This window comes from Falco naumanni, chromosome 3, assembly GCF_017639655.2.
Source record: "Falco naumanni isolate bFalNau1 chromosome 3, bFalNau1.pat, whole genome shotgun sequence".
Classification (NCBI taxonomy): Eukaryota; Metazoa; Chordata; class Aves; order Falconiformes; family Falconidae; genus Falco; species Falco naumanni.
Window position 1 is genome coordinate 101,273,333 of NC_054056.1, and position 15,182 is coordinate 101,288,514.

The following is a 15,182-nucleotide window of genomic DNA, read 5'->3' on the forward strand; positions in this document are numbered from 1 at the left end:
ATGGCTGCCAAAAAGGGTCTTGAAAGAGCCTGCCTTGTGAGTCAGAGGGACACCAAGAAGTACTCCTTGGCCCTAGACAGGTAACACAACTCTCTGTTTCCTTCGCTGCCATCGCTTTGTCTTTGAGAGCAATACGAGATCACCTATCTGCTGGCGGGCTGCAGAAGTCAAATTACGGGGAGTTTCACAGTGCGTACAGGGAACATCTTTCACTACTTTCAAAATGTTTTGTTTGATTTTTTCCTTCCCAAACTTTCTTATTAAGTGTTTGATGCGTTTACTAGACAGCAGCCTGATGTGTCTGCATCTGTGATGGATTGAACCAATCTACTGTTGAAGCCAGTGTCTCCTGATATATATTTTATAAGCTTAGTAGATTTATTGTAGGATGCAAAACCTCATGGATTATGCTGCAATTTTAGGCTGAATTATAATAGTGTTATTGACACCATATTTGATTCAGGGCTCCTTCATGCTTGAATGTCTAAATTATCTATTTGGTCTGAAAGAAATGCGATGCTGTTACAGACTTGATCCTGCAAAAAATTTTATTCATGCGGATAGTCTATCAGACTTGGAGTTGATGTACCTCTCATGTGCCAGAGGTCCTGTGAGTAAATGCTTGCCTGAGTGAGGAAAGACCTGAAAACATGTGATATGCTGTAGCTTGGGTTAAAAAATGAATATAAATGTCTATCACAAAATAGTTTTGCAGTTGAACTTCTATTCATTCTTCCTCTTGACTCAGACCAGCAAGTATTTTTAAAAGAAAATAGCTGCTCAGTTACAGCCTAGCACCTCTTGACATTTCCATTATCTCATTGGTTTTCAGGTTGTTTATGTCTTGGCTTTCTTAAAATGTATGGGACAGAAACTTGGCGTAAACACTGTCAGTTCAAATGGAAATCTGTCTCTCCCTGTTCTTATACTGGGGTCACTGCCATCGTATTTTAGTCATTTCAGTGTCTGGGTTATTATTTAAATATTATTACATGGCTCCATAAATACACATGGCACTGTCCAAAATTACTTTTGTGGTAATATTTATATTTTTAAAAGATCCCATATGATTCTGCAATTCATTGTAGTTACTGAAGACTCTGAGAGCTTTTTTGACAGTTTGCAATTTTGTGGGCACAGCTTCAGCGTTTGAAATCCTTTGGCCCCTTGACACCTCTGGACACAAGGACATCTCTGGACAAACCCTTCACACAGTGCGGGGAAGGGTGCCCAGAGACAGGGGTAGTCGTTGGGCTGCCTTGTGAGGAAGCTCTCGTTTTCCCTCGATCACTGGCAACAGGGAGTATCCCAGTGAGAAGAGGGGTAGGATGCACGTGGCGGGCACAGTCTCTGGCAGATGATCCTCCCATCTGAGAGCTGACTCACTTTCTGGAGGAGCTGATTTCTTTCTGATAATTATTTCTTAACTCAGGAATTAAATTAGTTGGGGTGAACCACTGCAATGATTGGAGTGTTGGGCTGATTGCTGCAGATACGTCCAACAGCCCTTGAGCTTGGGGGCTAGTCCCAGGAGGGCTCCACAGCAGAGGTCCTGAGATGGCTGGATTATGGCAGGGGTAACACAGCTCTCCAGGAGGAGGACTTGTCATCCAGCACGTGGCTTTTGTGCTGCACCTGCTCTCAGCTTTTCTTGCAGGTGAAATTTGACAAACAGCACAATCTAATTACTCTGCCCCAGCAACAACCAGAAACGGGGTCTGAGAGCTGGGGTCTCCCACCTGTTCAGAAGAGCTGGCAGCTCAGGGGAAGCCCTCACCCTGCTCCCCCTGGCAGCCCGGTGACCCAGAGTGCCAGCCAGGGGCTGGAGCCAGCGTGGCAGGGTGTGTTGGGGCATGTGTGTGTGTACATACATGTACCTTCTGGGCTCCGGCTTGCACAGACCAGCTGCACGCACAGCTTCAGGTGTCTTAAGCTGTTCAGTAGCAATAAGGTCATCTTAGCCTTTAGTATAAATTACCACATTTTCTCGTCCCCTGTGTGTAGGCTTAATGAACAGCTCTAATGCTTTCATCAGAATTTATTTTGCACACAGATTGCCTATTCCTTTGCCATCCCCCAGTGCCTTTCTTTTTAATAAATGCCATTATTACAATACGCAGGGAACAAAACTGTATTTATCTTAGCCACATGAGTAGGAAGTATGAAAACAGACCCCTTTCCCTGCACACAGGGCTGTGGGGGAGGATGCTTTGCACATGCCAGGCCCGTCTGTAGTCACTAGTGGGTTTGGATGTGTTGAGGTTTCTCATGCCAAACCTGAAATGCCGACAGGGGTCTGGGCTTTAGCTGAACTCTTTGAAAATCAGGTCAGCTGTAGGCTTGTAGGATAATTCATGTTGAAAGTGACCTCAGGAGGTCTCTGGTCCAACCTCCTGCTCAAAGTGGGGTCAGATGAGATCGAATGAGGTTGCTCAGGGTTTACTCTTGAAAAAAATCTCTCAGGACAGACACTGCACAACGTCTCTGGACAATCTCCTCACAGTCTATTTTTCTCCCGTATATTCAGTCTGAACCTCTCTTGTTTCAGTTTCTGACCGTTGTCCTAGTCCTTCCTCCATGCACAGCGATAAAGCTCTGTTTTCTCAATAGCCTCCTCAAAAATACCACCAGGCTGCTACTAGGTGCTTGTGAACCCACCTTCAGTTCCCACAGAAGAAGTGCTCCAGCCCTCAACCATCCTGGTCACTCTGTTGAACCTGTGCCAGTTTATTGATCTTTCCTGTCCTGGGGACTCCAAAACTGGGCACAATATTCTAGATGTGGTCTCAAATGTCTGTCTCAGGTGCAGGACTTTGCATTCATCCTTGCCAGATTTCAGAAGGCCCCTGTTGACCTCTTCCTCCACCCTGCCTATGGTAGCCTTGCCCTGCAACGTACCAGCTGCCCCCCTAGGTTGGCATCATCTGCCACCTTGGTCATGGTGCACTCCATCTCCTCCTGTAGGTAACAGACAAAGATATCACACAGGACTGGTCCCAGGGCAGGACACTACTTCTCACCAGCCTCCAGGAGGGCTATGAACCACAGTGGTAACAGGGTCTGAAGCTGAGCACTCAGAACCTCCTGCTTTATGCAAAAAGTGTTGTCTGTAAGTCATATCAAGAAAGATTCATGTCATCTGCCTTTCAATTAGATATGAATTAGGTGTCTAAGATAGTTTTCTATGTTTTTTTTACAGTCAATGGTGGTGGTGGGAGAGGATAAATTCTTCAGGTGATTGATCATTTGTTATGTTATTTTTTATTTGTTATCATCTATCTAGTGATCTAGATAACCACTTATGAAAGTCTAGGGAATGTCTTGAGCAAATTCCTGAAGTTTCCAGGAATGAAGACAAGCTAGATGATCTTATTTCTTGCTGTTGATAGATCAGTGTAATATTCACTAGAAATATTCAATATCCCACTTCATATATCAGTGGATTTGCAACTCACGTACAAACTACACTGTGAGCTAGATTTTGGCTTGATCCAGCATGGTTATCTGGATTTCTGATTATGTTCTTTATATGTCATTATAGCGGGATTTTGAATACCATCACACAAGTGAAACTCGAGGCATCTAGTCTCAAAGTCTTCAGTTTTATTTTGTCTCTGAGGCAACAGACAACAAAAAAAAAAAAAAAAAGGGAAAGAAAAAAGTGGGCAATGCTGAAAGGAGAGATGTGTAAAAACCCTAGGGCTTGTTTTCATGTAAAAGCTTTTAACACAGGGCATTAACATGACCTGTAGTTATGTCTATCTATTAGTGAAGCCTTAGGCTTGTAATTGATTCCTGTCTGCCAAGCTCATACCAGTAGGCAAAGAGTTTGAAGTGAGCCTGGTAGATGATTTCTTCAGGTGGAGATTGATTTTCTGTAACAAGCACGTAGGGAATATTTTCTTCTTTTTCTGCCTTCCTGCAGGCAGTAGGAAAACTCTTATAAGATCAAACAGTCTTCATCAAATACAGGCTTTCCACCATAACTTGTGCTTTGCAAAAGTCAATGCTCAGGAAAACTTTAGGTGTTTCTTGTAACTTCTGAAGACTTTTAGCTGTGGGTCCTGTGGTTATGTCTCCTTTGTACCAGCTTGCCAGCTGGTCCCAGGAGCGCACAGTCTCAGGTGTCCTCTCTGCGGACTCAGCAAAACCCATCCCATTGCTTTTGCCCTTGTGTTAGGTGACATTAGGACCCCCTGGAAAGGGCTGTGTCTGCTCAGTACTGCCCATATGCCATCTCCATTATGCCCACTTCATCTCAGAAAAAAAATCAGAACCAAAATAGTAAGAGGTATGAAACAGAAATTAAATAGCTAGGACACCAGCTCAGAAAACTGATGGTTCAGAGGTCTAACGATCATACACAGAATCATGAATGATGTGATGAAGCTAAACAGGAAATAGTAATTCATTATTTCTAACAGTACAGGAACTAATTAAAATAGCAGGCAGACAGTGTAAGGGTAACAAAGAATGCATTATTTTTACACAAATCACAGTTAAATTGTGGAACTCAGCAGTTTCAAGTCAGCCACGTTTGTGGCTGAAAGATCTGTGAAGGACTGTTAGACACAAGCTCTGGCTCAGCCACCTCCCAGTCTCCAGGTTTGTGTGACTGGGGTGCAGTACTGCTCCGGACATGCTCCTTTTTGGTACTTTGTCCTTGTGTATTCCCTCCTGCTTATGACGAAGTTTCGATACTTGGCTACAGGTACCTTTGGTCTAACTCCACGCAGCTATCATTAAAGTGTTACACAGAAGGAAATTTATTGACAATATATTTATGCATACATGGCCAGGTCCTCAAAATAAGACTAAAGAAAGTAACCACAGGACAAACTCCCATCTACTAGACATCTAAAAGTATGCAAATACATAAATATTAGCCTTTGTTTTGTGGCCACAATAAAGAAAAGGAGAATCTGGACAGCCAGGCTATAGACAGATTCTCAAATGCCTTGGAAATATTTAAGATTGGTACATCAGTTGAAATTGGAGTGGTGCCAGCATAAGGGAGGTGACTATGGCTCTGATAAATTTTTCTCTGAAGGCAGTTTCATTATCCTTCCAGGCACAAAAAAATTACTATTTTCCCTTGTGAAGGAGATGATCTCCTGTGGGAAGTGCAGTGATTCTACATTTTGCTCTTTTGGCTGAGGATCTCATAATGGTCTAGGAGGATGGCAATTATTCCCATCAGCTTGCAGATCAAGGCACCCAACAGATCAAGTGAAAACAAACAAAAGGAAATTGTAATCAAAAGCTTTTGCTAATGATCTGTGTGGAATCTGCAATATGTATTAATTTTTTCTACTTCCCTCCTTCCGGGCATGACTCAGTAGGAGCCTTTTTGTGACATTCCCCTGAATATCTTTTTCACAAAGGAAAAGGAATGTGAAATGGAGAAAAATTATTTTTTAATCTGTGACTCTGCTTGCAGTGTGCTGGTGCAGAGATCCGATGCTCAAAGGCTACATCTTGCTCTAACACGCTCAGAAAGGGTTTATGGTTTGACAGAGCTGATCTCTGCACCTTAAGCTTTTGATTTACACATTTAAAAAACTATCTCTTAGATTCTTTTAATTAGTGGCAGCTTGCTCTCGGAAGAAAAAAATAATGGTTACGCACAGGAGCTGGCAGTTTTCCTAACTCATTGGGCCAGATGCTGCTCTGCAAGTTCAAAGGGAGCAGCGGATGCTCGCCACCTCTGCCAACTGGGCCACTTCTATTTAGGTACCCTTTAGACAGAAAAATCTGACATTCGTGGGTTTACACTGTCTCTGTTTGCTTTTACATCTGTCAAACAAGATCTGTGGACAGTGCTTTCCTATCCTTTGTGTTACTCTGAGGTTTTGGTAGCTGATGGAGAGACCTGAAGATTAAAAAAGGGAGGGGGATCACAAAGCGACCTATTTTGTTAGCAGCAAGGAAAGGATTTGGTGGCTCAGAAATATGCAGGGGTAATTTTGGCATCCCTGCCCTGACAGGCTGTTGAGATGATCATGACTCATGTCGTTAAGATGATTTTAATGTTCAATGCCAGCTGATGAAAATTGAGTTAAAGGGAAATTAATTTTACATGCAAACTATAGAAAAGCATTACAAGTTAACTCCAGAGAGGGATCATGAGAAAGAAAACCTTGCATACCCTGATCTCCAGGGGAAAGTGAGAGAACTACAGTATTTCATTCAGCCATCTGGAAGGAATCAGTTTGTGGTACCTTCTGAGTCTAATTCATCAGGAAAATATTGTACATAAGTGACACAGCGCACATGAGGAGCCTGATGAATGTAAAACTGAAAGACTGGAGAAGGACTGGCTAACAGGGACCCCGGCTGCCAGATGGGCAGCCCATTCCCCAGGCGGCCCAGCTCCCATTTATCTGTTGTTGTGGGGAAGATAAATGAAAAGACTGACAAAGGGACTAAGAAAACTCACTGTCTCCAGGCATCAGGCATTAAATCTGACCAGTTGCTCTTTCACACAATCTCCTTACGTACAGGGGGAACCGGTCGCCTCTGCTGAGCAAACAGAGACCACATGCTAACCTGGCTGGGAAACAGGCTGACTCAGGGGAACATGTTGCATCCTTGGAACATCTCAATAATATTTAGAAAACCAAATCCATGCTGATTATCTACAGTTACAAGGCTTGGCTGCCTAGTTGGGTCAGCTCTTCTCCTTTTGCCAGTACCTCTGTGGTGCTGGTGGATACAAGGGGCTGAGGCATTCGCAGCTCCATGGATTAGGAGGCTTTGCCTCCTGCCCATCAGCGGGATGTGTGCTGCGGGGTACCTGGCAGGACTTCGGACCCGCTGAGCAACTGCAGCCCCCTCAGGCTGCCCAAAAAGGCAGCTGGAAAAAGCTTGTGATTTCAGTACGATTTTTTTGTTGACATCAACTACTGCAGATTGGCGGCCACCAGCATAATTTCTTTCCTGTAAGATTTTAGGCATCTTGACACTTTGATAGACGGCGCAGAAATGCTACGTGAAGTCACCAAGATCCATGTACATCCCAGAACACAGGTCTCCTTCACACAACTGAAGAAACAATACTTCCTGGTCCCAAAGGGAAGTCCTTGGTCAGAATGGGGAAAGAGATTGTTATTACTGGGGCAGTTAAGCTCAGCCCCCCATCATGCCCCCAGGCTAATTCAGACTCAGAAAGAGCAGTGGAGTTTGCTGCATTCCTGGGCAGGCTTGCAGACCACGGCCCTCATGCACAGACCTCACATGGCTGTAAAATGTGGCTACCTGGCTTTTACACACATGCATCTGGGCAGAATTCACCTTTTGAAGTCACAGTGTGCTCCCACAAGTCTCAGTATAGGGCAGGGGATGTTCTACCAACAGGGTTATCACCTTAGGAGCAGCTGTGGCAACAAATGTTGTATCTGGAGAGACATAATGGTTTTCAGCTGAGCCTCCTGGGACAGGGTTTGGGGAGGGGTTGCCATTTGGGCACTTCTCGGTTGAGAGGTAAGGAGGAGGGAAGGTGCTTGTTTACCACCTGGGGGAGTCTCTGGGCTGCTCTAGTGAAAGCACCAGATGTCATGGTCATCCAGGAGCTCCTGCAGTTGCAATGCAATGTGCGTGGACCTGGATCTCTACCACCATCCCATATTTCCTATGCAAAAGCCCTGAGAAGGGCTGCACTGAGTTTTTGTGGCAGAGCAGATTTGGTTGGGAAATCACTTGTGATGGAGCAATGCTCAAAGAGCCACTTCCACCAAACTTCTCGCCTTTCTATGAAATCAGTGGCAGAAAAGGGTCAGCATACTATGGCAAATTTAGTTCTTTGATTTTTTAAAGTGCCTTTGAAATTTTTTGGCTAATATTTTCTGTGCTCAGGCTCTGCCAGAAGATCGATAGTTTTCCTATGTATGTGGAAATTTGAGATAAAATAGTTCTGCATGCAAAAAGAGGAGAGAAATATCTTTAGTCAATTACATTTGAGAAGAAGTAAACTTTTTAAAAAGTAGTCTTCTTGACAAAGCTGTTATGAATAAAAACCTGAATTTTTCCATCGAATTATCTCCATGCTATGCTAAATTTGGTTACTATTTGCATGATGTATGACTTTTTGAAAATCACACGGTGTGCATAAAATACACAGCCTAAGAAAGTCACTCTGTGCTTCATAAACTGCTAAATGATGTAGGAGAGCCCAAAGAGCAGGGAAACACAGCCAAGCAGTCATTTCATGTGCAGCTCCCTTCTGCAGAGCCCTGCTTGTGCAAGCAAGCCTCTTCTGTGACCTGCTCAGCTGTTCCCAATGCTGCTTTTATCCTTCAAAAGCATTAATTACATAGTTTCTGGGGATGCAGGGCTAGAAGCCCAAATAACCAGGGTTTTTCTTTTTTAACCTTCTGTTTCTTTCAATCCTGAAGGATAAGCTGGCATCAGAAGAACTTAAATGAAGAGAGGCAGCAGCAGGAAGCAGAAGTCACTGAAGCTAATCCAGCGCATCACTGTCACAGCTACTCACAGGCCTATGAGAACAGGAAAAGGGAGCAGCAGCGAGCCAGGAGGAAGCTCTGTGTAGCATCAGTAATTTGCATCTTCTTCATGATTGCTGAGATTACAGGGGAGTACATTTGCTCCGAGAGAGCTCAGTTTGTTGCCCAGCACAGACGTATTCATGCCCTTTTGCACACACTTCGACTGCAGGGACCCATGATGCACAGAGGTGAACCCACCTGAGATAAAACAGCATTCCTTTCTCCCAGTCTTTACAGGAATTGTGGGGTTTTTTTAAGGTGAAAATATCAAAATATTTTCATATATCCATTTAAAGATTGCAATCTGGGTAGGAATACAAAGATCAGTTAATGGTCTAAACTGTTCTCCCAGGTCTTTAAGCCCAGCTGAAAGTGGCTAGCATGTCTTAGCATCCTGTCACAAAAGGTTTCTAATAAACTGGGTTACATTTTTTTGGGAAAGATTAAAAGATTTTATATATTTATCCAGGCCAATGAGACCTCAGCACTGATGAAAGCTGCTAGCAGCAGGACCTGATATTAAATGCAACAGTCTTTACAAAATCCAGGGAAATCCAGGGCCAGATTCACCATCTGCTTTTCTACAGTTAAGTGAATGTATTTATACCAGGGCACGTTTATCTTTTAAATTGGCCTGCTGGTGTGTCTCGGGATCAATGGAAGATTATTCCCCTGTCTAATTAGCTTTCACTTCTGGACCCATCCTACAATACCCAGTACAAGTACTTGGCTCACTGATAGAGCATTAGCTTTCATTTTGTCCAACGGATCTGCTCTCCGCATGGCTTCTGTGATATTTATGCCTACCTGATAGTTCCTGGCTCTTTAATTGCCACTTCTCTGCAGTGAGGTGAGGTGAGGTAAAGGGATGAGGAATCCCACAGACATTTGTCACATGTGCCCCAGGGGATGTAACAAAAATCAGCCGGGAATGCCTCTGAAACCCATGTTTTCCCAGCTTCTGCATCTCTGGAGCCCCATGAAGATGAAATAGAAAGGCTTTGTCTTCCCCACAGGTGAGAAGTGGAGGTACGGAAAGAGCCACTGCATTTCTGCCTTTTCCCCTGGCTGCCAAAGCCAGCAGGGACTTCTCCAACTCTTCCCTCCCACACACTGCTTCTGCATGAAGCCCCTTGTTCATAGGTCATGTGCATTTCCTCCATGAAAACCGGTGCACACCGCTAATCTCCATGCAGTAATTTCCAGTGCCAGAAGTAATGTATTATTAATAAAACCATATCATCAGTACGCTTAATTTTGGTGAATGCGGCAATGCTAGAGGATAATTGGAAGGACAGATGATATGTTAACTAAATGTTTCATTTTGCTTAATGAATCATACAGCTTTTTTGCAGTGACAGCTTAAGTAACAGGCTTGAAGACCATTTTGCTTCAGACCATTAAACTTTGACAAACCAGTTACTGCAGTTACAGACAGCAGTCTATGGAGATTTTTGTAATTACGAACCATGCATTTAATTTTTTTAATCGTTAGGCTAGACTGCCTGAGCCTGATGATTGACCATTCAGTGACTGACAATTTCTAGTGCTTTGTGATATACAAAGCTATAAACATCCATTGTAGGTAATAGTAAGTCATAAAGGTCACTTGTTGGGAGCAATGACACAAAGAAATAAAAGCCTATAATGATTACACAGGCTTTACTCTTGAAAATAAAGAATATGTTCCCTTTCCTTCTCCTCTTAAGGGCAAACGGCTTTCGTGGGTGTAATTACGCTAAACAAGAAACAAAGCTGCTTCACTCTCAAAGAGGTTGAAAAGTTGTGCTTCTTTGTATCCCTAGGTCTTTCCGTGATATTTTTGCCCAAACCATCTGTGCTGGCCCTTACTGCTCTCCCAAAAGGGGCACTGTTGGCTGAGCCTGATACACCAACTGTCTCTGAAAGACAATTATCTTCTGTTCTTCTAATGCAGATCCATCAAAATCTCTGTACATTTGGAGATACCAGTCAAATTGACGACATCCCGTGTACAGCCTTGATATGAAAGTGGTTTCCAAGGATTTTTAGTGGCTAAGGACCAAATGTGGCTTTCAAAGTACTTTATTTCCATTTGGGCACTAGAAAGAGAGGCAAGCCCCACACGTGTCCTCATGTCAAAAAGGAATATAAAGGCTTGACCGTGTTGCTAAGATAAGCAGACTGAGATCTCAGAAGCTCACCCAAGGCATTAGTTATGCCAGCAATACATAAAACATTAATTTGCCAACTTTTTTCAAAGATGACAATATAGAAGCAAGCTCTGGTAATGTCCCGCAGAAGATGGAAATACACTATCCAAAATGCAATTGGGTTTTGCAGGCAGCTTGTGCTCTGTATATTTGTTTGCTGAAAGATAGCTGATGCCTTGGTTGTTAACATCTGTGCAGTGTCAGGCAAGCCTGCTTCCCTCTGCTATGCAGAATTGCTTACCACTTTAGAAACAGCTGCCCTGCAAACAGTGAAAGTCTAAGAGCTGGGTCATGACCACAAAGTATATGTGCATTTACACCTGGCCATGTTCTGGGAAATCCCTATTCTGTTGAATTTTTCACATTGCCGCAAAGAATGAGATGCCCCCAAATTCTGCAGTCATGCTTGCTGCCTTTTGGGAAGTAATTTTCAGACAGTTTTAAATGATATGTATAGGGAGGAAACATAGAAAAATAATATATCCCCTATATGTGTGATATATAGTCTGTTGTGGTGACAAACCACACAGTATTAGGTATTCGAATCTAAAATCTGCATATGGGAGGAAATTAAACAGACCACCCTGCTGGCATGAAGCCTTTTCATCTATAAGGAAACAAGAGATATGTCTACAGGTCTCTCTGGCAGTGGTATCTTGCCAAAGTTTTGAATGAGGCATTTTATGACATTTTTTATTGATTTTCATATGGATTGTGGTCAGGAGAAACAGGTGAGCTGAAATTAATTAAATGACTGAAGGATGGAAATATATCACCAAACACAGAGACTAGATGTTTTGGTTCTATTACTTCACATTTCTGTTTTTCTACATTTCTACTCTGATGAAAAGGTTCCCCTGCCATAACAAGTTGGCAGGACAGCTTTCTGCCTGTGATCCTTGTCTTCTCCTGCAGCCACTGGCACCTGGGGTAGTTTAGAGCAATTTTTTAGGGTTGTTTTTTTTTTTTTTTTGGATTTGCCTTTAACCCTGAGACACGGTTAGAAGAGTTTGGCAAAATAATGATATTTGGCTTACTGGGTAAAAGAATGTGGTTTCAGATTGCCTAAAATGGTTTGGGGTTTGGGTTTAGGGTGGGGTTTTTTTTCAGAATTCACATGAAACTGAAGCCTCTCAAAGTAAAATGATATTCAGCCACAATTTTTGAGCTCTAGTAGGAAAATTAAATCATGCATTACAGATGCAAAATGATAGATTGCTCCTGTGAACACATTTTTCTCTATGCCATCACCAAAACAGTTGGTTGTTTATCCCAGCTCTTCTACTGGGACCTTTCCTTTTATTCCTGTTTTAGTGTTGCCTGTGACAAATAAACAGTTGCGCATCCAGCTGTCCAAAACTCAGGAAGAACGTGCATATTTTCCTATAACAAATAGGAATAAAATCCATAAACTAAGTCTCTGAGGTTTTGTACATATATAAACATATCAGTGATCTGTGAAAAGATAGTGGGGGGATAGTGGAAATGTGATCCTTAATACTGCTTTTCATGAAGAAATCTGATATTAAAATAGTCATAGTAAAATAGTCCGATAGTAACATAACCACAGCACTAATATGTTATAACTCATCGTCCTTAGGGCTCTTGATCTCTCTCAGACAAAGAAATTCAGCTTTTTTTTTTCTACTCATTCATACCTTTCCCTGTCTGAACAAGGTACAAAATGAAACAATCTTTGAAGAGTTTTGAGTCATGTGTATGATCACTGAAAATTGAGTGTTTCCTTTGAATCACAGCAAAGAGTTCTTGAGTTTGACCTGGTTGACTCAACCTTCTGACCAGAGCCGTGATAGGGATGTGTGTTTCACACAGGTGGGCAGATCGCTGGGAGCCTGGCGGTGATCACCGACGCGGCGCACATCCTGGTGGACCTGACAAGCTTCCTGATCAGCCTCTTCTCACTGTGGCTTGCCTCCAAACCTCCCACCAAACAGTTGACTTTTGGGTGGCACCGAGCAGGTAGTAAAATTGTCACAATATGAGCATGTGGAATGGGAAAGGGAAGTCATCGTAGGCAGGAGCTAGAAAATGTGCCGATGTCCCACAAAGGTCTGTAGATGTTGAGGGGTAGCGCACTAATGCCCTCAAAGCCTCCAGGACACACGACAAACAGAGCAAGCTAGTGAACTTCTAAGAAGTAAAGAGCACAGCCATCTCTTATCTGCAAACGTATCTTTCAGTTCATTATTCAATATAGTTGTGGGCTGGTGCTAGCTTTGGCTGAGATAAACAGCAACTTCCCTCAGTAAGTATGAGGAGGACCAAGCCCTCAATCTACTATGAAACACAAGCTTCTGGAAAAGAAGCAATACCCATAAAAATTAGGATCTACTTCATTTATAGAATAATAAAACAATTCATTAAATTATTTTTAAAAAGACAACAATGTTATATTTGTAGAAAAGTGAGATCCTTTAACATTTACCATTTTCTAAATCTTCTTCCTGCATATCTCTGTATCACTGCTGGGTTTTATCAGGTGGAAGCACTGGTAGGCTTTTAAAGTTCTCTGTCCTCAACCAAAATCAATATATTTATGCATGACACCTAATAGCAAAAGCTTTACAAACACAAGTGCTTCTACAAAAGGCAAGACATGAGAAAAATTTTCTGGGGGTATGATTCTGTTTGAGATTTAGACACCTTAATATCAATGACTACACATACGTGAGCACATACAAGCACAGGGTCCAGGTTTCTGATACATTCAACAGAAATCGAGACTCTGTTCAGCTGCCTAAACATAGAAGTCCAGTGCTCCATCCCTAGGGTGTCTGAGACTTATGCATGGGAATGGCAGCTGTCACACAAGACCCACAGGAGACCTCACAGGGTAACAAGCACAGGGCCAGAGCATCTCAAATGCCACCAGACACTCACAGTTTAGAAACTCAGGTGTGTTCCCAGGCAGTCAGTGGAGCAGGGAGCTGTGTGAATCACCATTAATCTGATGTCCATTGCCCACAGAGGCAGTTTAGACATTTAGCTCACACCTACATGTAGACATCTTAATTTAGTCATCTCGGTCTGGAAACAAATCCCATGCTGTGTGTCTTAGGGCTTAATTTAGTTGCTCATGTGTAAGTGATTGGTGCTGTTTGAAATGCCCTAACACGTTCCACAAAGTGTCCAGCTGCCACTCTGGAAGTCATCTATATATCTTGTGCCAAGCCATACATGGAGCTGTCAGTGTATCTCAAATGGCTTTAGACACCTGTACACCCAAACTGAGGACTCAAATGATAAATACTTCAAGGTTGTTCAACATGAAGGTCCAGAAGCAGCTTTCTGAGTCAGGATGTCTGTAGGCCAAGGCTGCCTGTAGCTGCAGAATGTACCAGGGGAGACATATGCCATACTCATATTGTCTTTATATTGCTCCCCAAGTATGTTCTACCAGCTCTGCTGGAAACAGGCTGCTGGGTGAGGGGGAGGTTTAGTGTGACAGAAGCGTAGCTGGCATTATGTAGACAACACACAGCTGAATTTTGCAGCCTTAGAAAACTACTACTTACCATCAGTTGATCCATAATTACTTTTTGTGTTTATGCTCTCTTAGCCTGTGAAGAAAGGAAAGTGAGAGAAACTCCTGTCTTGCTGATGTAGGCAGGTTTAGCCACCTCAGTCTGTGTTAGATTTTTTAGGTTTTTATTGTTGCAATGCAGAACTTCAAAACCAATCCTTTATTACATTTTTATCCCGGTAGCAGAGAGAGCCTTGCATAAAATGTCAGTGGCTATTTAATTGCATTCCATGATAGTTATCCTGTTTCTTGGGTTTTTCCCCAGCTGTATTTCCAGTTTGATATGCAGGTGGATGCTTTAATAGAGTAGCCGAGGGCAGTCAGGTGGGTGGCAGTCACTGTGCACTGACTACCAAGGTCTCACAGCTGCAGCCCTACATGATCTTGGAAGCTGTTTTTTCACTGTTTTTCTCAGACTGATAGACAGAGTTTGTCATGCAAAGACTGTGTATGACAGGGCATAGGTTTAGCAGAAGCCATCTGAATGCCTCCTGTCCTCTAATCCAGAACCAGGGAGCAGAACCAGCCAAGACAGCAGTTCAGTGAAATCCTTTGGGTGTGCAGCTACTTTCAGCAATGTGGCTGGAAGCACAATATTGAATGAAACCGATAGTGTGAGCCAGACCTATTTCCAGGCAGGAAAGCTGTCCTGGTTTCGGCTGGGATAGAGTTAATTTTCTTCTTAGTACCTGGTACAGTGCTGTATTTTGGATTTGGTATGAGAATAATGTTGATAACACACTGATGTGTTAATTGTGGCTAAGTAGTGCTTAACTCTAAGTCAAGGACTTTTCAGTTCCCCATGCTCTGCCAGCGAGGAGGTGCACAAGAAGGTTGGGGGGAGCAGAGCCAGGACAGTTGACCCGAACTAGCCAAAGGGAGATCCCACACCATAGAACGCCATGCTCAGTATATAAACTGGGGGGAGTTGTCTGGGGCTGC

General features: G+C 43.0%; 1 protein-coding gene across 1 annotated transcript in view; it reads left to right on the plus strand.

Annotated features, from left to right (window-relative positions):
• SLC30A8 (solute carrier family 30 member 8) overlaps positions 1 to 15,182 on the plus strand; it is a 27,096-nt gene continuing 11,914 nt past the window's right edge. The window contains exons 1-3 of the mRNA XM_040588375.1: positions 1 to 80; positions 8,394 to 8,602; positions 12,530 to 12,676. Of these exons, the coding sequence (XP_040444309.1) occupies positions 1 to 80; positions 8,394 to 8,602; positions 12,530 to 12,676 (436 nt within the window). The remainder of the gene's footprint in view (positions 81 to 8,393; positions 8,603 to 12,529; positions 12,677 to 15,182) is intronic.